This window comes from Eubalaena glacialis, chromosome 6, assembly GCF_028564815.1.
Source record: "Eubalaena glacialis isolate mEubGla1 chromosome 6, mEubGla1.1.hap2.+ XY, whole genome shotgun sequence".
Classification (NCBI taxonomy): Eukaryota; Metazoa; Chordata; class Mammalia; order Artiodactyla; family Balaenidae; genus Eubalaena; species Eubalaena glacialis.
In genome coordinates this window covers 59953748-59977696 of record NC_083721.1, presented here as the reverse complement: position 1 = coordinate 59977696, position 23949 = coordinate 59953748, and the positions used below count along the sequence as shown (strand labels likewise).

The window sequence follows — 23949 nt, the reverse complement described above, 5'->3', positions numbered from 1 at the left end:
GCATTATTATACTAGTTGAATAATTTAAAATTAAAAATACATTAAGTAAATCATCTCACCCACAATTCTACTGTCTAGCATACTCAGTATAAAAATAATTTTTCAAAGCATGTATGTTAATTTAAAGTTTTTGATAAAATGCAACCTAACCTGTTCCACTACCACACATGCTGGGATTTGTTCCAGATTATATGCCTTGACAAGGAAAAATGCTCATGATCCATTGCTAAGAGAGAAAAAAAACAGGTTACAGAACAATATGTATGATATAATTCCATTTGTATTTATAAATATGATTATATAAACAAAAATATTGGAAAAATATTCAAACTGGTAATAGTAGCCATTTCTGAGAAGTGGAATTATTAGAAGGTGGGAGAGATTTGCTTTGTTTTTTTTAATATTTCCAGTTTGAATTATCCCTGTCTTATGATCTGAAGTATTTCTACTAAAAGTATAAGTAAAAATGAATGAGAGGTGAGGAAAGTGAGAAAGAAAGAGGGGAAACCAGCCTGAAGACATTTAGCAGAGGAAGAAATTAAAGGAAGGTATATGGAGTAGGATGCCAGAAAGTGTATGGTAGTGACAGCTACTTCTCAGAATTAAGCTGGGCTTTGTAACTATTGATGATTAGAACAGAACTGAGCATATATTGAAATTAATTCAGTGTAATTATTTTATCAGATATAGCTATCTCTTTTTTTTTTTTACAGACATTGTTTTCTTCGTGTATGCCATAAAATAGTATTTACTGATGAATTTGAGTATGTCGGATACCTTGTGATACTAATGAATATGTTTCCTATTATAATTTCTTGGATATCTGTGTTAAACGATATCTATGAACTTGAATTAAGATATGCTAACTACTCTTTTCTTGCATTTTATATTATGGAGGCACTACTAAAGGTAAGCTAAAATGTGATTTTGTGTGTGTGTGTGTGTGATATGTCTAACAGGGAGATTTCCTAATTTCATTTTCCAACACTAGCTACAGACAGTTTTCCAAAGGAGTGTATAAAATTCTCCCTCACTCCTCAAACAAATTTATTTTTTAAAGGTGATTTTAGGGTGACAATAGAAAATATTCATACTTTAAGGATTGATTTTGTATTTGCAAATTTTTAATTAGTGTGTGTCAAAGGGATGCAGAGTGAGTTACAAAGGTATCGGCAAAGTTCTTTAACTTAGCAGAGAGGTGAGCACCTGGATGTTCATTTTATTATTTTTTTTTAATGGAAGATTTTTTCTTTCTTTCTTTCTTTCTTTCTTTCTTTCTTTCTTTCTTTCTTTCTTTCTTTCTTTCTTTCTTTCTTTCTTTCTTTCTTTCTTCCTTTCTTTCTTTCTTTCTTTCTTTCTTTCTTTCTTCCTTCCTTTCTTTCTTTCTTTCTTCCTTTCTTCCTTTCTTTCTTTCTTTCCTTCTTTCCTTCTTTCCTTCTTTCTTTCTTTCTTTCCTTATTTTTGGCTGCTTTGGGTCTTTATTGCTGTGCACCAGCTTTCTCTAGTTGTGGTGAGCAGGGGCTACTCTTCGTTGCGGTGCGCGGGCTTCTCATTGCGGTGGCTTCTCTTGTTGCGGAGCACGGGCTCTAGGTGCGCATGCTTCAGTACTTGTGGCATGTGGGCTCAGTAGTTGTGGCACATGGGCTTAGTTGCTCCACGGCATGTGAGACCTTCCCAGACCAGGGCTTGAACCTGTGTCCCCTGAATTGGCAGGTGGATTCTTAACCACTGCGCCACTAGGGAAGTCCCATTTTACTGTTTTTATACTAGATAGATAAACAGATGGATAAGTAGATTGATAGAAATTCATTTATACTTGAAAAACATTTCATAATTTGATTTTTTAAATCCAGTATAAAGGTAGCTGTTAAATGATGGAAATGTATTGATGGGTCCACAAACTGATAATAGTATTGTGTCATATGGATCAAGTTGTAATATAAAATATTTTTAGCCAGACGATTTAAATAGAAGAATTATATATGACATTCAAACAAAGTGGATGAAATCTCAAATCATTACTGGAAAATTAAAATGCTACTGCAGAGCTGTGCTTGGTGGGGGGAGGGGAATGGCTTCACATTCAATCACATTGTATGTAATAAATTCCAATTAGTTGGAACGACCATAGGAGATGTCACATAATTAAGAAGAAATAAAGCAATTAGGGTTAGGGTTAATACCAGGGTGAGGGTGAGAGTAAAGGGTTCCCTAAAATCACTTAATATGTACTATAGTGGAAAGAACACCGAGCTGGGATGCAGCAGACTTGGCTCTGGTTTTGGTTTTCTCTGACAAACAGTTAGCTGTTCACCAAGTCACTAAACTTTTCCCAACCTCAGTTTCTTCTTCTATAAAATATCAGGGTTGACCTAAATGAGAGATAATGATCCCTCTAGTTCTGTGGTCTTTGTGCTTTGCCAAGTTTAAACTGCTGTCACAACTGTGCATAGCCATAGCTCCTTCAATCAGGTCCACTTAAGAGAGCAGAACAGGACTGCAGAGACATCACTACACTTCATAGCTAAGAGGATACTCCCAAATGTGCAATCCTGTTCTTGTCTCTCCCTTCTATTTAACTCAGGATATATCTTCACTGCCCAATTTACAAGCTTGCCTTCACTTATCATTTTCTTTGCTGTCTTTTCTACACAATCCAGTTCTGCTCCCTTTGTACTATGCCTATTAAAATATTCATTATGTTAATAACAACAATAATAAATGATCACTAAGGTACCAGGTATCATTGCAATTATAACATTTCAAATCTTTAAGTTAACGCTTTAATGTAGATATATATTATGCCTTGCATTTTACAGATGAGGGACCTGAGTCTCTGAGAAGTTGTTTAAGGTCACATAGCTAATGATAGTAGAGTTGGGATCCAATCCCTCAAAGTTTGCGTTCTTTCTAATACACAATTCTGCCTTAAACTTTCCTTCTTGTATTTTCAAACTTTTCCCAAAACACTCCTCAACCTATTAGAGTAATGGATCTTTTGAAAATTTCTCAGAGGAAGGGTAATCACTCTTCTGTATCTGAGTGCCAGAGGCTTCCATTACCTGAATTTCTAACCATTCTTTAACAACCTTATATTTAACAAACCCCTCTTTCTTTGAAGCCTACACTATCCTTTTATACCAAGCTCTTCCTCTCCTGTGGCTGTATTCTATTGACCTCCAAAAAACTCCTTCACGTTTCTGAATACTTGGTATCTGGATAAAGTCTTACTGTTTATACCAGTCCTTTCAAGTTCCTAAGAGAATGATCTAACCTATACTCTGTTTCAATAAGAAGGAAATGAGACATCTACAGTAGCTGAATGGTGCCTTGAGCAGGACCTCACAAGACCAGGATCTGGTCTTCTGCTCCCTAGATTCAGACACTGAATTTCCTCAGCCCAGCCAAATGTGAGGAGACTCAAGGGAAATGACTCTCTACCACTAAACACACAACAGTCTGTTTACAAACAAGCATGACAATTTCTTAATTTGTAATCGAGCTTACGCTTTCCCTGGCGTAAATATGTCTGTCTGCTACAGTCTCTGAATCATAGTGAGTAGGGGGATCAGGCTGCTAAAAAAGACAAATTAATCAAAATTACAAATCAGTATTTAAGTATTATGATAGAGACATACACAGGGTGCTATGGGAAAAAACCGGAGTTCCTTACACAGAATAGTAGGTTCAGAGAAGGAAGGCTATTAAGGAAAGGAGATGCTTGAGTTGAATTCTGAATAATGAATAGGAGTCAAAGTAGAGAGTGAGTATGTGAGTGGACAACAAGAACAAGGGAAAACTTAGAAGCAACAATGTGACACATACAAGGAATGTTATTCCTAATGACAGGAGCTTAGGGATGGGTTGGTCAGGATGGAGACTGGAGAGATGTTAAATCTGTGTGGAGGATATGGAAAATGAGACAGGAGACACAGACATGAATTAAATAATAAAGGGCCTCATGGGTCAGGCTATCTCAACCACTTCCCTGGCATCAACTACCATTCATAGACTAATGATTCCCAAACTCATGTCTCCAGTTCAGATTTTATTCCGAGCCTCAGATCATACAGACAACTGATGACTGGATCTCTACAATAAAATACTGTGCAAACATCTCAAACAGCATATTCAAAACAAATGTATCATCTCTAAACATACTCTTGCTTCAAAATTCCCCTGGAAACCTAATTTCCCAGGCTGGATTCCACAATCATTTTTGACTGCTCCTACTCTCTTAGTTATAGTAGGTTTTCAATAAAATTTTTTAAATAAATAAAGAACGAATTAATAAGTTAGTAGGTATTTTGAATATTTTCTCTCTTGGAATAGATGTTTCAATATTTTAACCATTTAATTTCAAGTTGATATGATCACTTTCTAGTATTTTAGACAAGTAGAATCTTAAGGTAAATCAGAGAAAAACCTAACTAGTAATGTTTCTGTTATTATGGAAAATGGTGTAGTAAAAGCAAAAACAAATAAGATAATACAATTTCTTTTTAAATCGACAGATAGCAGCAATGAAGAAGGAATATTTTTTACATGCCTGGAATCTATTTGAGTTAACAATTACGTTAATTGGCATCGTAGATGTAATGTTTATTGAGACAAATTCCATTAATTATTATACTTTTGATTTGATTCAAACAATGGTCTTTATAAAAGTTGTTCGATTTCTTCGCATTCTACGCATTTTGAAGGTAAAGAACTATTAAATCATGCAGTTTCAAACTTCTGACTGCTTCATGAAATATGGACTAAAATCAGTTTACTAGTTTTATGGTTTCCACTTTCTGTTGGGCTGATGTTTATATTTTAGATCCCTTTGACAAATTAAGTTTTATAACAGATTATATTATGAATATCCAAGTTATATTAGAAATTTGTTTAGTACATGAAAGTACAGAAATACTCATCACAGTTTCTCCTTTGAATAGAGAGCACATGAAAACTCCAAAGTAATGTTTATTCTTATGAATACCTGAAATAAATGATGGAAATCAACAAAACAAACCATGTAGTGACAAAGTAAATAGTATACATTCATACAAATTAAGAAACCGAAAAATACACATTTTGTGTTATATAAGCTCATAATATTATAAAATCACAGCATCAAAAATGACTTTTGACTGTCTAATTAATGTCTTCCTATAACAAGTATAATGAGTAGTTGTTTATTTCTATATGAGTGTGGAGATTATGGAGAACGGACAAGAAAACTTAGGGATCAGCCAACTCTGTTGAAGTTAGGAGACTGTACAAGGGTAACAGATAACCTGGGGACTTAAACCCTCAGCAAAGAAACAACGAAAAGTTAATTGTGGGGTCAAACAGGAAGTATAGTTGTGGTGGACTCTCACTCAAATGAACCATCTAAAAAGTTTAGTGGGAGGTTTAGCAGGTAAAAGTGACAGTACTTTATAGACAGTCATTTTATGGCCTAAGCCCAGAGGATTAATCATATTGTTTTCCAAGAATTTAAACCAGTTGAAAATAGCATGCAATTCTCTCTAAGGGAAATAAGTAAAGAATAAAGTCTTAACTTCACAGAGACATCTAATATTATTAGTTATGGGGAAATAGCTCTAGCCATGAAATTATAGAGATACTATGAATAAAATAACCAAGAATCTTGACAAGTTACTATAGTTACCATTGAGAACATGTCATTTTTTATTAATACCTATTTTAAACTAACCAACATAAAATCAACTATAATTTGTACAATTTATATTACATAGTGGTCCTGTTTTTTTAGCTCGTAACACCAAAGTTGCTGCAGATATTAGATAAAAAGATGAGTCATCAGCTGTCCTTTAAGTATGCTATACTAAAAGGATATATCCAAGGCGAAGCAGACATAATGACTATAATTGATAAGATTGCAAGTTCTAAACAGGTTAAACAGGTGAGGAAAACTTTAAATACTAAGAAAATGGTTTATGTCCCTCACCCCTCAGTTTCCCTCACCCATCATGTCTTCTGTCTATATATGACCTTTGACTCCTGGTTTACTAAGAAATGTCTGTAAAAACTGAAACCGATCAACATTTAGATTACTCAAAAGGCTCCTTACTGAAGTGTCTATGCCATATTAACAAGTTATGAGGCTCTTGGAGCACATCTTTTTGTCCTTGTGGAGCTGTCATGAAACCCGTGTGCAGCGGTCAGCTTCTCTCAATGCAAGTTCCAGGATCTGTCAGGCTACAGATGCATTAAATAGGAAATATTGGAGGATGATAAGTGATGGCAGGGTTGAGCCAACAGACCTTCCTCATAATTCCCAAAGGCTCCTTCTATTTCTCTATATCCCTGATTTTCCCACAATAAATAATGAAAGAACTAAAGGATGGGGATATGGCAAATGGAAAGAAGTACCAATAACTTACTTAGAGGGAAACCACATCTAATTCTCTCATTATACAGATGAGAAAAATGAAGCCAAGAGAGGTTAAATGATTATGCCCAAAGTCACACACATAGCTAATAAACAGCAAAAAGAATGCTAAGGCCTAAGTTCTAGACCTTATTTTTCATTTTCTCAATTAGGCAGATTATATGTCCTCACAAATTTGCCAGCTATGTGGAATTAAACAGTCACCTTTCAAGATAATTTAGAACATTTGAATGCTGTATTCTATATGCTATATGCCCAAAGCTTTGTAGTTGAGAACATTGAACACTCAATATGTAGTTGAACACAAAGAGCTGTATCTTTTCTCTCTTCACCACCTGTAACTATAAAACTATTTTGCTGAATTTTGTTACCTTTTATAACCACTCATATTGAGGATACACAGTAGAAAATACAGAAGGACTTGAATCTCTAAGATATTGGCCAGTTTCAGTCCTCATTTCTCCTCCCACATAGTTTGGTTAAAACTTCTATCTCATTTAAGGTTGAAAGCCACACCTGTTTCCCAAATTTGGAGGCTCTCAAATATTGAATGGGAGAGTACCTAGCATGCCTGCATTTTTCAGAATCAATAGTATCCTAAAGTAAGTTACTTTAAGAAAAAATATACGACTTACCTTTAGGCTTCTCAAAATTAACCTAGGTAATGCCGCTTCTTATCCTTTCCACCACTCTTGCTGGAGTAAAATAAAATTCATTGCACAAAATTCAATTCTAATTCCTGGAAAGTTCCCCATCGTATTTTTCTTTAAAGTTATTTTTTAATTCATTTTATTTTTTTATTTTTGGCTGCGCTGGGTCTTTGTTGCTGCGTGCAGGCTTTCCCTAGTTGCAGTGAGTGGGGGCTACTCTTCGTTGCAGTGCGCAGGCTTCTCATTGCAGTGGCTTCTCTTGTTGCGGAGCATGGGCTCTTGGCACACGGGCTTCAGTAGTGGCACGCGGGCTCAGTAGTTGTGGAGCATGGGCTTAATTGCTCCACGGCATGTGGGATCTTCCCAGACCAGGGCTCAAACCCATGTCCCCGGCATTGGCAGGTGGATTCTTAACTATTGCGCCACCAGGGAAGCCCTAAAGTTATTAATTTAGGTTAAAAATTCATCAGTTGCTAATGTAAAGACATTTTATAACAGTTTTGTCTCCCAAAACATTTCTTTTGTTCTGTAGATGTTATTAAGGAGGGTAACGAAGAATACAGGACATGCTATGAAAGAGCTAGGTAGGTACCTCTCACCTTAAAGATCTAGCATGACCATCTCTTATCATCATTTCTTCAGAGATGTAATGGTTTTGATAACTAAACTGATCTTTGAGGAGACCTACTTACTATCAATAACAAAGTGAATAACTTCAACAATCAACATGATCGTATCTTTGGCTGGATGAGAATAGTGTAATATTACCCCTCCACATTTGTTCTCTCTGCCTTATACCACAATGAAGGCCTTTTAATTTCTGTTTAAAGAAAACACATTCGCATGCCATGGTTATGTATGTCTTTATCACCTTATAAATTCTATTTTCTTCCAAACATACCTTCCTGAGCAACACAAGGAAAGAAGCTATTTTTTCCTCCATTTGCCACAGAGTTGCCATCTGAGGATTTAGGCTTTAAAACGAGTTGAAATCGGAACAGAGCCTCACAGATCGCTGATGTGACTGCTAGGAGGCTCAGTGCCCAAACGTGACAACAGCCTGTTCTCTGAATCACGCCAGTTCATGGTCCTAGTGCAGCACAAATCCTGGGAGTGAGACAGACACATCCCTATAGCACAGTGTTTATGTGTATGGAGAAGAAGGGTGTTTGGTACCAGATGGTGGACAACAAAAGAACACAGCAAGCCTGGGAATGAGGCCAAGCATGAGAGATCTTGCATGGCAGATAGTTGTCAAGCCAGACAAGAGGTCATGACCAAGAAAAAGTCCTAAGTGGATGAAACTCTCATAGGCATCCAGGAATCCACATCAGACAGGCAGGAGAACATAGATAGATGAGTCGTCTAGATGCCCAGGCAGGATGGGTGGAAATGACCCAGGAGGAGTGAGAGGACTTGATCAGAAGCCATATTTAAGCACACAGTCTGTAGTCAGAAATCTTCATTCAAACAGAATAAAAAATTGGGTCATGAACTCCAGACCTAGAGCCCGGGAGAGCCTCTCAGTGTCCAGCATAGGTGTTTCAGTATAATTTTGATCCTAGGACTAGGGCTGCCTGTCCTTCGTGGGCTTAGACACAGGTATGGGCTGCCAACAAGAAAATGTCAGGCAGAATTCTGCAACTACTGGTGAATTTTGATTGATTGTAGAGGCCTCTTCAGGGAGAGGTACATTTCCCTGTGATGAGGGTTATACTCCATGGGTTTAAAGAAGAAATATTAGCTTACTGTCCACATGAAATATTTAAGCAAAGTCCTATTTCATCTGAAAATATTTTGTTATTTTTCAGGCTACTTAGAGTATGACCACCCAGAAATCGCTGTCACTATGAAAACAAAGGAGGAGATTAATGTCATGCTCAGTTTGGCTAGAGAAATTGTTAAAGTTTTCAGGTTAAAAGGAATTCTTCATAAAACTGAAGCTTTTGAAATTAATAAGGTATGGTAGAATATTTTCAAAGCAAATATACTTACTTGATATATAGTCATTTATGATCTTCAAACCTACTTTTGGCTCTTTCCAATATAGGCCATTCCTGCAATATAAATATATAACTTAAAATAGTTGTCTAAAGAAAAGCACCTACCAGAGAGAGTTTCCTTCCTGCAATTCTATTGGTCAACTTCCCTTTCCTTTCTTGCCATAGTGAGGGACAACCTCTTTCTATGCTTTGCACCCAGACTAAAGGTATAATGAAACTATTCCTCATCCTAGGCTAGACTGGGTATCAATATGTTCCTGGGAGTTACCTGTGACACTGAAACAACTTTTTCCGTAAAAACTATGATTTATAAGAGCACTCAATTATAGGGTAAGAATTAATTACATTTCCTTTCTCTAAGTTATTTAAATGGTACCGTGACATGTAAAAAGTTAGAGAGGGTCCCAACTCATTCTGTAAGTATAAAATTTACTCCCGAAATCGGGAATAGTATAAGGGGAAAAAAGCTATTATACTTGTGAATACATATATAAAACTTTTTAACATAATAGAAGCTAGTTGAATCTGGCGTAATACACTATGAGTAAGAAGGTTTTGTCTCCCAAAATAGCTATATAACTCATTTATTAAGAGATCAAAGAAGAAAAGTCATTTGATAAAATCCAACTCTCATTCAGAATGTTCAAAGGCTAATAAAAGAAGTAACATCCTTAACTGGATAAAAAGTATCTATTAAAAATCTGAAGCAAATATTGTACTAGATGGCAAAACATTTAGAATTATTCCCATTAAAGTCAGGAAAAAAGAAGAACAGTATCATTCCAAGTAGTGAATGCTGTGCTTGTAAGTCTTAGCCAGATCAAGAAGAAAAATAGGCAAAATGGTGGAAGAGTAAGACGCGGAGATCACCTTCCTTCCCACAGATACATTAGAAATACATCTACACGTGGAACTGCTCCTACAGAACACCCACTGAACGCTGGCAGAAGACGTCAGACCTCCCAAAAGGCAAGAAACTCCCCCACATACTTGGGTAGGGCAAAAGAAAAAACAAATAACAGAGACAAAAGAATAGGGACGGGACCTGCACCAGTGGGACGGAGCCGTGAAGGAGGAAAGGTTTCCACGCACTAGGAAGCCCCTTCGCGGGCAGAGACTGCGGGTGGCAGAGGGGGGAAGCTTCGGAGCCACAGAGGAGAGCGCAGCCACAGGGGTGCGGAGGGCAAAGCGGAGAGACTCCTGCACAGAGGCTTGGCTCCGAGCAGCACTCACCAGCCGGAGAGGCTTGTCTGCTCACCCGCCGGGGCGGGCGGGGGCTGGGAGTTGAGGCTCGGGCTTCGGAGGTCAGATCCCAGGGAGAGGACTGGGGTTGGCAGCATGAACAAAGCCTGAAGGGGCTAGTGCACCACAGCTAGCCGGGAGGGAGTCCGGGAAAAAGTCTGCAGCTGCTGAAGAGGCAAGAGACTTTTTCTTGCCTCTTTGTTTCGCGGTGCGCAAGGAGAGGGGATTCAGAGCGCCGCCTAAACGAGCTCCAGAGACGGGCGCGAGCCGCGGCTATCAACGCGGACCCCAGAGACAGGCGTGAGACGCTAAGGCTGCTGCTGCCGCCACCAAGAAGCCTGTGTGTGAGCACAGGTCACTCTCCACACCGCCCTTCCTGGGAGCCTGTGCAGCCCGCCACTGCCAGGCTCCCGTGATCTAGGGACAACTTCCCCGGGAGAACGCACGGCGCGCCTCAGGCTGCTGCAACGTCACACTGGCCTCTGCCGCCGCAGGCTCGCCCCGCATCCGTACCCTTCCCTACCCCCCACCTGACTGAGCCAGAGCCCCCGAAGCACCTGCTCCTTTAACCCCGTCCTGTGTGAGCGAAGAACAGACGCCCTCAGGCGACCTACACAGAGAGGCGGGTCCAAATCTAAAGCTGAACCCCGGGAGCTGTGCGAACAAAGAAGAGAAAGGGAAATCTCTCCCAGCAGCCTCAGAAGCAGCAGATTAAAGCTCCACAAACAACTTGATGTGCCTGCATCTGTTGAATACCTGAATAGACAACGAATCATCCCAAATTCAGGAGGTGGACTTTGGGAGCAGAATATATTAATTTTTCCCCTTTTCCTTTTTTTGTGAGTGTATATGTGTATGCTTCTGGGTGAGATTTTGTCTGTATAGCTTTGCTTTCACCATTTGTCCTAGGGTTCTGTCCATCCGTTTTTTGTTTTTTGTTTTTTGTACTTAAAAATTTTTTTTTCTTAATAAATGTTTTCTTAATAATTTTTCCTTATTTTCTATTTTTAAAAATTAAAAAAATTTTTTTCATAATAAGTTTTTTCATATTTTTTATTTTAAAAATTAAAAAAATTTTCTTAATAAATATTTTTCTGAATAATTTTTTTCTTATTTTTATTATAAAAAATTAATAAATTTATCTTAAAAATTAAAAAAAAATTTTTCTTAATAATTTTTTTCTTATTTTTTATTATAATAGCTTTATTTTATTTTATTTTATTTTATCCTCTTTCTTTCTTTCTTTCTTTCTATTTTTTCTCCCTTTTATTCTGAGCCGTGTGGATGAAAGGCTCTTGGTGCTCCAGCCAGGCATCAGGGCTGTGCCTCTGAGGTGGGAGAGCCAACTTCAGGACACTGGTCCACAAGAGACCTCCCAGCTCCACGTAATACCAAACGGCAAAAAATCTCTCAGAGATCTCCATCTCAACATCAAGACCCAGCTTCACTCAACGGCCAGCAAGCTACAGTGCTGGACACCCTATGCCAAACAACTAGCAAAACAGGAACACAGCCCCATCCATTAGCAGAGAGGCTGCCTAAAATCATAATAAGGCCACGGACACCCCAAAACACACCACCAGACGTGGACGTGCCCACCAGAAAGACAACATCCAGCCTCATCCACCAGAACACAGGCACTAGTCCCCTCCACCAGGAAGCCTACACAACCCACTGAACCAACCTTAGCCACTGGGGACAGATACCAAAAACAATGGGAACTACGAACCTGCAGCCTGTGAAAAGGAGACCCCAAACACAGTAAGATAAGCAAAATGAGATGACAGAAAAACACACAGCAGATGAAGGAGCAGGGTCAAAACACACCAGACCTAACAAATGAAGAGGAAATAGGTAGTCTACCTGAAAAAGAATTCAGAATAATGATAGTAAAGATGATCCAAAATCTTGGAAATAGAATAGACAAAATGCAAGAAACATTTAACAAAGACATAGAAGAACTAAAGAGGAACAAAGCAACGATGAAAAACACAATAAATGAAATTAAAAATACTCTAGATGGGATCAATAGCAGAATAACTGAGGCAGAAGAACGGATAAGTGACCTGGAAGATAAAATAGTAGAAATAACTACTGCAGAGCAGAATAAAGAAAAAAGAATGAAAAGAACTGAGGATAGTCTCAGAGACCTCTAGGACAACATTAAATGCACCAACATTCGAATTATAAGGGTCCCAGAAGAAGAAGAGAAAAAGAAAGGGACTGAGAAAATATTTGAAGAGATTATAGTTGAAAACTTCCCTAATATGGGAAAGGAAATAGTTAATCAAGTCCTGGAAGCACAGAGAGTCCCATACAGGATAAATCCAAGGAGGAACACGCCAAGACACATATTAATCAAACTATCAAAAATTAAATATAAAGAAAACATATTAAAAGCAGCAAGGGAAAAACAACAAATAACACACAAGGGAATCCCCATAAGGTTAACAGCTGCTCTTTCAGCAGAAACTCTGCAAGCCAGAAGGGAGTGGCAGGATATACTTAAAGTGATGAAGGAGAAAAACCTACAACCAAGATTACTCTACCCAGCAAGGATCTCATTCAGATTTGATGGAGAAATTAAAACCTTTATAGACAAGCAAAAGCTGAGAGAGTTCAGCACCACCAAACCAGCTTTACAACAAATGCTAAAGGAACTTCTCTAGGCAAGAAACACAAGAGAAGGAAAACACCTACAATAACAAACCCAAAACATTTAAGAAAATGGGAATAGGAACATACATATCGATAATTACCTTAAGTGTAAATGGATTAAATGCTCCCACCAAAAGACACAGACTGGCTGAATGGATACAAAAACAAGACCCATATATATGCTGTCTACAAGAGACCCACTTCAGACCTAGAGACACATACAGACTGAAAGTGAGGGGATGGAAAAAGATATTCCATGCAAATGGAAATCAAAAGAAAGCTGGAGTAGCAATTCTCATATCAGACAAAATAGACTTTAAAATAAAGACTATTACAAGAGACAAAGAAGGACACTATATAATGATCAAGGGATCGATCCAAGAAGAAGGTATAACAATTGTAAATATTTATGCACCCAACATAGGAGCACCTCAATACATAAGGCAAATACTAACAGCCATAAAAGGGGAAATCAACAGTAACACAATCATAGTAGGGGACTTTAACACCCCACTTTCACCAATGGACAGATCATCCAAAATGAAAATACATAAGGAAACAAAAGCTTTAAATGATACATTAAATGAGATGGACTTAATTGATATTTATAGGACATTCCACCCAAAAACAACAGAATACACATTTTTCTCAAGTGCTCATGGAACATTCTCCAGGATAGATCATATCTTGGGTCACAAATCAAGCCTTGGTAAATTTAAGAAAATTGAAATCGTATCAAGTATCTTTTCTGACCACAGCGCTATGTGACTAGATATCAATTACAGGAAAAGGTCTGTAAAAAATACAAACACATGGAGGCTACACAATACACTACTTAATAACGAAGTGATCACTGAAGAAATCAAAGGGGAAATCAAAAAATACCTAGAAACAAATGACAATGGAGAAACGATGACCCAAAACCTATGGGATGCAGCAAAAGCAGTTCTAAGAGGGAAGTTTATAGCAATACAAGCCTACATCAAGAAACAGGAAACATCTCGAATAAACGACCTAACCTTGCACCTAAAGCAATTAGAGAAAGAAGAACAAAAAAACCCCAAAGCTAGCAGAAGGAAAGAAATCATAAAGATCAGATCAGAAATAAATGAAAAAGAAATGAAGGAAACAATAGCAAAGGTCAACAGAACTAAAAGCTGGTTCTTTGAGAAGATAAACAAAATTGATAAACCATTAGCCAGACTCATCAAGAGAAAAAGGGAGAAGACTCAGATCAATAGAATTAGAAATGAAAAAGGAGAAGTAACCACTGACACTGCAGAAATACAAACGATCATGAGAGATTACTACAAGCAACTCTATGCCAATAAAATGGACAACCTGGAAGAAATGGACAGATTCTTAGAAATACGCAACCTGCCGAGACTGAACCAGGAAGAAATGGAAAATATGAACAGACCAATCACAAGGAATGAAATTGAAACTGTGATTAAAATCTTCCAACAAACAAAAGCCCAGGACCAGATGGCTTCACAGGCGAATTCTATCAAACATTTAGAGAAGAGCTAACACCTATCCTTCTCAAACTCTTCCAAAATATTGTAGAGGGAGGAACACTCCCAAACTCATTCTCCGAGGCCACCATCACCCTGATACCAAAACCAGACAAAGATGTCACAAAGAAAGAAAACTACAGGCCAATATCACTGATGAACATAGATGCAAAAATCCTCAACAAAATACTAGCAAACAGAATCCAACAGCACATTACAAGGATCATACACCATGATCAAGTGGGGTTTATTCCAGGAATGCAAGGATTCTTCAATATACGCAAATCAATCAACGTGATACATCATATTAACAAATTGAAGGAGAAAAACCATATGATCATCTCAATAGATGCAGAGAAAGCTTTCGACAAAATTCAACACCCATTTATGATAAAAGCCCTGCAGAAAGTAGGCATAGAGGGAACTTTCCTCAACATAATAAAGGCCATATATGACAAACCCACAGCCAACATTGTCCTCAATGGTGAAAAACTGAAACCATTTCCACTAAGATCAGGAACAAGACAAGGTTGCCCACTCTCACCACTATTATTCAACATAGTTTTGGAAGTGTTAGCCACAGCAATCAGAGAAGAAAAAGAAATAAAAGGAATCCAAATCGGAAAAGAAGAAGTAAAGCTGTCACTGTTTGCAGATGACATGATATTATACATAGAGAATCCTAAAGATGCTACCAGAAAACTACTAGAGCTAATCAATGAATTTGGTAAAGTAGCAGGATACAAAATTAATGCACAGAAATCTCTTGCATTCCTATACACTAATGATGAAAAATCTGAAAGTGAAATTAAGAAAACACTCCCGTTTACCATTGCAACAAAAAGAATAAAATATCTAGGAATAAACCTACCTAAGGAGACAAAAGACCTGTATGCAGAAAATTATAAGACACTGATAAAAGAAATCAAAGATGATACAAATAGATGGAGAGATATACCATGTTCTTGGATTGGAAGAATCAACATTGTGAAAATGACTCTACTACCCAAAGCAATCTACAGATTCAATGCAATCCCTATCAAACTACCACTGGCATTTTTCACAGAACTAGAACAAAAAATTTCACAATTTGTATGGAAACACAAAAGACCCCAAATAGCCAAAGCAATCTTGAGAACAAAAAATGGAGCTGGAGGAGTCAGGCTCCCTGACTTCAGACTATATTACAAAGCTACAGTAATCAAGACAGTTTGGTACTGGCACAAAAACAGAAATATAGATCAATGGAACAGGATAGAAAGCCCAGAGACAAACCCACGCACATATGGTCACCTTATCTTTGATAAAGGAGGCAAGCATATACAATGGAGAAAAGACAGCCTCTTCAATAAGTGGTGCTGGGAAAACTGGACAGGGACATGTAAAAGTATGGAATTAGAACACTCCCTGACACCATACACAAAAATAAACTCAAAATGGATTAGAGACCTAAGTGTAAGGCCAGACACTATCAAACTCTTAGAGGAAAACATAGGCAGAACACTCTATGACATAAATCACAGCAAGATCCTTTTTGACCCAGCTCCTAGAGAAATGGAAATAAAAACACAAATAAACAAATGGGACCTAATGAAACTTAAAAGCTTTTGCACAGCAAAGGAAACCATAAACAAGACCAAAAGACAACCCTCAGAATGGGAGAAAATATTTGCAAATGAAGCAACTGACAAAGGATTGATCTCCAAGATTTACAAGCAGCTCATGCAGCTCAATAACAAAAAAACAAACAACCCAATCCAAAAATGGGCAGAAGACCTAAATAGACATTTCTCCAAAGAAGATATACAGATTGCCAACAGACACATGAAAGAATTCTCAACATCATTAATCATTAGAGAAACGCAAATCAAAACTACAATGAGATATCATTTCACACCAGTCAGAATGGCCATCATCAAAAAATCTAGAAACAATAAATGCTGGAGAGGGTGTGGAGAAAAGGGAACACTCTTGCACTGTTGGTAGGAATGTAAATTGGTACAGCCACTATGGAGAACAGTATGGAGGTTCCTTAAAAAACTAAAAATAGAACTACCATACGACCCAGCAATCCCACTACTGGGCATATACCCTGAGAAAACCATAATTCAAAAAGAGTCAGGTACCAAAATGTTCATTGCAGCTCTATTTACAATAGCCAGGACATGGAAGCAACCTAAGTGTCCATCATCAGATGAACGGATAAAGAAGATGTGGCACATATATACAATGGAATATTACTCAGCCATAAAAAGAAATGAAATTGAGTTATTTGTAGTGAGGTGGATGGAGTTAGAGTCTGTCATACAGAGTGAAGTAAGTCAGAAAGAGAAAAACAAATACAGTATGCTAACACATATATATGGAATCTAAGAAAAAAAAAAAAAAGGTCATGAGGAACCTAGTGGCAAGACGGGAATAAAGACACAGACCTACTAGAGAATGGACTTGAGGATATGGAGAGGGGGAGGGGTAAGATGTGACAGGGTGAGAAAGTGGCATAGACATATATACACTACCAAATGTAAAATAGATAGCTAGTGGGAAGCAGCCGCATAGCACAGGGAGATCAGCTCGGTGCTTTGTGACCACCTAGAGGGGTGGGATAGGGAGGGTGAGAGGGAGGGAGATGCAAGAGGGAAGAGATATGGGAACATATGTATATGTATAACTGATTCACTTTGTTATAAAGCAGAAACTAACACACCATTGTAAAGCAATTATACTCCAATAAAGATGTTTAAAGAAAAGAAGAAGAAGAAAAATAAAAGGAACTTGAGAGATGGAAGTTTTGGAAAAAGGATAAAATTGTTATTGCTTATTGATTGTTTAATCTAAAACCCTAGAGAATTAACTTAAAATCGATAATATAGGATCAATAAAGTAATTCAATAGGGTTTCCAGAAACAAGATCAACTTTCAAAATTATTCCACAACTAAAGAAAATGTGGAAAAATATTGTATTCACAATAGCAATTAAAAACTCTAAATCCTTAAGAATGAGCCTAAGGTAAAATATGTATAACACCACGTGGCAAGAACTAAAAGGCATAAAAAAAAATAAGTCTCCTTGAAAACAGGACCATGGAAATTATAGCATCTGAGGAATAGAAAGTAAAAGATTGAAGAAAAGTGAGCAGAGTCTAAGGGACCTCTGAGATACCATCAAGTGGACCAACACATGCAATGTAGATGTCCCAAGAAGACAAGAGACAGAGAAAGGAACAGACAGGAAATTTAAAGAAATATTGGCTGAAAACTTTCTAAATTTGATGTAAGGCATGAATATTAACATCCAGGAAGCTCAGTGAACTTCAAGTAGGGTGAACTCAAATAGACCCACATCAAGGCACATTGTAATCAAATTGCTGAAAGATAAAGAGAGAATTTTGAAATCAGCAATAGAGAAAAAATTCTTCACATACAAGTGATCCTCAATAAGATTATCAGCAGATTTCTCATCAGAAACTTTGGAGACCAGAAGAAAGTGGGCTGATATATTCAAAGTACTAAAAGAAAAAATAGTCAACTAAGAATCCTATATCCAGCAAAAATGTCCTTTAGAAGTGAGAGGGAAATTAAGACATTTTCAGACAAACAAAAGCTGAGGGAGTTCATTACCACTATACCTGCCCTGAAAGAAATTCTAAAACATGTCATGAAGATTGAAATGAAAGGACACTGAACAATAACTCAAACCCATATGAAGAAATAAAAATCTCAGTAAAGGTAAATACATGGGCAATTATTAATTCTAGTATTATTGTAATAATTGTGTCTGACTCCATTTTTTTTGTTTTCTACATGATTTAAGAGACTAATACATTTTTTAAAGTAATTATTACTCTAAAAGCTAGAATTATTATAGCTTTGGCTTGTAATGTCATATTTAAGAGATGAATGCATTTAAAAAAATTTTTAGTTTGTGTTTTGGACAGACAACACATAAAGATGTAATTTTATGACATCAACTGCAAGGGGTGGGGATGGAGCTTTTAACGGAGCAGAGTTTTGTATGTTATGGAAGTTAAACTGTTATAAATTCAAATTAGAGTGTTATATTCTAGGATGCTAAATGTAATCCCTGTGGTAATAAAAAAGAAAATAACTAAAGAATTACATATAAATAAATGAGAAAGGAGTTTTAAATGTTTCACTACAGAAAATCAACTAAATACAAAAGAAGACAGTAATGCAAGGCTTCCCTGGTGGCGCAGTGGTTGAGAATATGCCTGCCAATGCAGGGGACATGGGTTCGAGCCCTGGTCTGGGAGGATCCCACATGCCGCGGAGCAACTGAGCCCGTGCGCCACAGCTACTGAGCCTGCGCGTCTGGAGCCTGTGCTCTGCAACAAGAGAGGCCGCGATAGTGAGAGGCCCGCGCACCGCGATGAAGAGTGGCCCCCGCTTGCCACAACTAGAGAAAGCCCTCACACAGAAACGAAGACCCAACACAGCCAAAAATAAATAGATTGAAAAAAAAAAGAAGACAGTAATGCAGAAAATGAGAGACAAAAAAAGATACAAGATAATGAAAAGACAATCCACAAAAAGGTAGAGGAAATTTTCAAAATAAATATATCCAAAAAAGGGCTCATGTTCAGAATATATAAAAATATCTTACAAATCAATAAGAACAGGACAGAAAATTCATTTGTAAAAAAAATCAACAAAAGATTTGAACAGGCACTTCCCAACAGAGAATATTCTAGAAGCCAATAAACATAAGAAAAGATGCCAAATATCATCATCATAAGCTTAATGCAAATTAAAACCAAAAGTAAATACAAATACACAACTATCAGAATACTTAAAATTAAAAAAAAAACCCAAAAAACCTGGCAATACCAAGTGTCAGCAACTGGAACATTAGAGTGGGAGTATAAACTGATGCAATCACTTTGGAAAATTGTTTGGACATATACATATCTTAAGACCCAGAAATTAGATTACATAACCATATATACAACGGAAATGAGTACATATGTACAGCAAGCAAATACTCACTGAAGCATTTCAAAAGTCCCAAACTGGAACAGCCCAAATGTCAATCAACAACAGATAAGTAAAGCTGTGGTATATTCATAAAACATAATACTACACAACAGTGAAAATGAAATGAATGAATGTTTGCTCCTTGCAACATTGTAGATGAATCTCATAAACATAATGTTGAGTAAATGAAACCAGACACAAATAAGTACATACTCATTGATTTCATGCAGATAAAGCTCAAAACCAGACAAAGTTAAACTATGGTAATAGAAAAAGAGTGATTAATTTGGGGTAGAAGTAATGACTAGAAGAGAACATAAGGGAGGATTCTAGGGTTCAATAAATGTTTTATTTTTTAATCTGGGTGCTGGTTACGCAGATATTTTCATGTGGTAAATGTTCTTTGAGTGGACATTTATGATTTGTGCACTTTTTGCATATGTGCTATACTTCGGTAAAAGATTTACTTTTTTTTTTCTTAGTTTCTGCTTTATAACAAAGTGAATCAGCTTACATATACATATATCCCCATATCTCCTCCCTCTTGAGTCTCCCTCCCATCCTCCCTATCCCACCCCTCTAGGTGGTCACAAAGCACCAACCTGATCTCCCTGTGCTATGCAGCTGCTTCCCACTAGCTATCTATTTTACATTTGGTAGCTGGGACGAAGTGAGAGAGTGGCATGGACATATAAGATTTACTTTTAAAAGTAATCTATGACTTCAGAATAATGATAACATAGAAAAATGCTATAATAGGGGAGAGGTTGAAGGTTTCCATAGAAGAACAAAAATGTCAGAAGAGCAAGAAAAGGAAATAGTATAAAACCATAATTGTTTTAAACATTCTGTGAACACCAGTTTTGTTCATCTCCTTTCTTAACTTTTGTGGTTTTAGTTAATAATGGCCAGAAAAAGAGAGATACTTGATCTTCAACCTATGTACAAACCTCTTACTGTTGACGAAGCACTCTATCATATTCCATGGCTAGATAAAGACCAAGACCATATAAGCTTTATTCAGGTAATATTTGTATTTACTAGTAATACTATCTCTAATGTATCAGCAAATGATATTTTAAAAAGTAAAGATTTAACCATGATTCTCTTTGGTTTTAAATTATCTAAATGTCATTGATTACCTGTAGGATAAAATCAAAATCTCTTTGAATGACATGCAAAGTTCTCCCACAATCTGCCTCCTGCCTACCTCTACATCTTTACTTTCTGTTACCCATGTGTCATATACCCCATACTCTATTTATACTGAACCACTCATGGTACCCCAAGAACTTTATACTGTTCTTTAATTCCATTCCTCTGTGAGTGCTATTTACTTATCTTGAAATGCTCTTTGCCTTCATTTTTTTCCCCCCAAACCTCCTCTGCTTATTGCTTCTCTGGAAACACCCCCACCAAAGGTACTCTGAAAAGCAGGCTTTAGAGTCATATACCCCACCAGTAGAAGAAAATCCTATGGTCCATCCAGAGTTTGGAGGACCAAAGGAATCACCACTGTAACTATATACTTTTATTATAGCATCATTACATTACATTACAATTATTATCTTTACATCTCCCTCCCCTACTATAATTTTTACCTCATCCAGCTTTTGAATACTCCACTCCTACCATGTAGCAGCTCACATAGCGGGTGTTCAATAAGTGTTTGTGGGATGAACAAATAAACAGATTTAACCTGTTCTATTAACATCATTTTCTATATCAAGTAAGTACCAAAAGACAAATTGTATTTTTTTCACCTGCTTAAAATATTTTGAATGAGTGAATTTTTTTATTACTTCATCAGCTGTTTAGAGCACGAGTATGTATAAGACACATATGTGCCATTAGCTTGCATCTGTCCTATTTTTCATCCAAATGAAATATTTTCATCCTTCTACTACATTCTTATTCCTAGATTAGATTGTTTTCTAATCTATGTATGAACACCCCATCTGAAATTACATATACCTGTGAATATCCACCTTCTTCTCTTTGTTAGCCATAATTCCTATTTTCTCTTACAAAATTATTACTAACAGAAAATCTCAGATATTTTTGAGTAATATTTACTTTAAAAATGTACAACTTTTAAAAAAATGTAAACTTCAATCACCACTAAAATATTATTTATAGCTTATGTATTTGGTGATATTTTTTAGGAAAGATCCAGAATTGTAACATTTGATTGTGGAAATGATATATTTGAAGAAGGTGATGAGCCCCAAGGAATTTATGTAATTATTTCAGGCATGGTAAAGGTAAGGCAGAGACATTTATAAATGCACTTGTGAGCACTAGTTAAAAAGTTACATAATAGAGAATAAATACCTTTCAATGTTAAGAACTCCATTATTCCTTTTTTTGGACAGCAGCTGTTATCCAAACAACAATTTTCTTCCTCAGACACAATGATAATACCAGCCATCACCTTTAAGCCATACGTTCCTATAGATAACAAGAAACCTCAAAGGATCAGCATTAAGATGGAAAGTTATAATATAAATTGTTATTTATCTTATGTTTGAGTTGGGCTTTTAGCCATTCTAAGACAGGTATAGGTTGGGTGAGTAGGTGGGATCAGAAAGATCAGGGTATTTAAGAATGCTTTTTTTCCAAGTCATTGCTAATTTAATAAATTCACTTTAAAAGTTATGAGTAATACATGTTCTCAAACAATATATAAATATTAAAATTGTTAAAACCAAAGAGGGAAAAAGCCATAAATTAAATAATTTTGGTAAATTAACTGGCATATGTATTTTTTTTCTTTCTTTGTTCCTGAACAGCTTCAAAGATCAAAGCCAGGTTTGGGAATTGACCAAATAATCAGGGAGTCAGAGGAGAAAGATTACCAAATAACTTACACAGACTTTGTGATCAGTGGGGCAATAATAGGAGAGCTAAACTGCTTGACTAATGAACCCATGAAATATTCTGCCACCTGCAAAACTGTAGTGGAGGTCAGAAACCATCACCTTATGTCTTACTGTTGTACCTTGTTAAATATCTAGTACAAAATTTAAGGTTATTTTTGTACTTGTATATGTTTACAGTCTAGCGACAATTTTTTTAAAAATAGGGATGATAAAGAAATAAAACTTGTTATAAAATTTTATGAACACAGTATAATGTCCTAACAAAATGGTTTGTAAAAGTTAACCTACCGTATTGAAACAAGGATTTAACCAGAAAAACTGGTTATATGAGATCTCTCATGGGAAAATTAGATGGGATATGTTAACTGTCAATACCATAATTTGGAGGGTAAGGAAGGGAAAAAGTCAAAGAGCTGGGATTTATTACTAGAAAAGTTGAGCAAAGTGGACGGAAGTTTCCTGACATACAATTGAGGACAAAATCCTCAAAGCAGCAGGGGCTCCCACTGGCCTAATGTGAACTCAGAAAGAATAATGACGTAAACAATTGAACCCCCAAAATATATAAAAACCCATAAGTTGATAATGACACCTATTTTTTTATTCCAAAAAGGTTGCTAGGATATCAACTTATGTCTCTGAAAATGGATTGCTTCTTTTATTTTTTAAAGGACAGTCTTTTATTTATTATTTTTTTACTTTTTTTTTTTTTTTTTTTTTTTGGCCATGCTATGCAGCTTGCGGGATCTTAGTTCCCCAGCCAGGGATCAAATCCAGCCCCCTGGCAGTGGAAGCCTGGAGTCCTAACCACTGGACCACCAGGGAATTCTGAATTGCTTCTTTTAAAAAGGAAAAAATTAAACATTTATCCTGCCTTTCCTCTATGAACTCTTTCCAGGAAGCTAAAAAGAAAAAAAAAAAGATGAAAAATTCTTCTGTGCAGAAGAATTCCAGCTAACAGATGTAGAATGACAGAATTAGAATATCTCCATTTTGCCAGCCCTAATGAAGTAATAAACCTATGCAACAATCACCAATTGATGCTAAAACTACTAAGCAGAATGTTAATGGGAAACTTTATAATGAAAAACCAGGGTCACACCACCTAAGGACAATCTTAGCATCACTAAAATAATGACAACTGGGGCATCACATACGTCATGATCTGATGCAACATAAGGACTAGCACCATGGAGTCTTCTTGCACAAGAAAAGAGAAAACCTGAAGCCTCTAAATCCAACCAGTTTACAGAAAATGCAGGAAGGAGAGAAACAAGTTAATTGACACCAGGAGAGAATAATTAGCTAAACCTAGAATGTGGAAGGTCCTACAGGCCAAATGACCTGTTTCTTTTTTTTTTTTTTCAACAAATCAAAGGAATAAAAAGGGAGGGGAGGAGGAAGAAGGCAAGGGAAAATTTTTAAAGTCTCTATCATTCAGCAATGCATATTAGAATATTTACAAGTGAAATTACATGATACCGGGCATTCACATAAAAATACTCTAGCCTTTTGCTTCTGGATATAATGAAGTTACCGAGAACGTGGTAGCATACTCACCACAAATAACCATAGAACTTGACAAAATATATGAGACAAATA

General features: G+C 36.7%; 1 protein-coding gene across 1 annotated transcript in view; it reads left to right on the top strand.

Annotated features, from left to right (window-relative positions):
* The window catches only part of SLC9C1 (solute carrier family 9 member C1), a 114478-nt gene that overhangs the window by 70433 nt on the left and 20096 nt on the right, over window positions 1-23949 (top strand). The window contains exons 17-24 of the mRNA XM_061192729.1: window positions 714-909; window positions 4515-4703; window positions 5765-5914; window positions 7586-7637; window positions 8865-9013; window positions 20364-20489; window positions 21631-21729; window positions 22258-22431. Of these exons, the coding sequence (XP_061048712.1) occupies window positions 714-909; window positions 4515-4703; window positions 5765-5914; window positions 7586-7637; window positions 8865-9013; window positions 20364-20489; window positions 21631-21729; window positions 22258-22431 (1135 nt within the window). The remainder of the gene's footprint in view (window positions 1-713; window positions 910-4514; window positions 4704-5764; window positions 5915-7585; window positions 7638-8864; window positions 9014-20363; window positions 20490-21630; window positions 21730-22257; window positions 22432-23949) is intronic.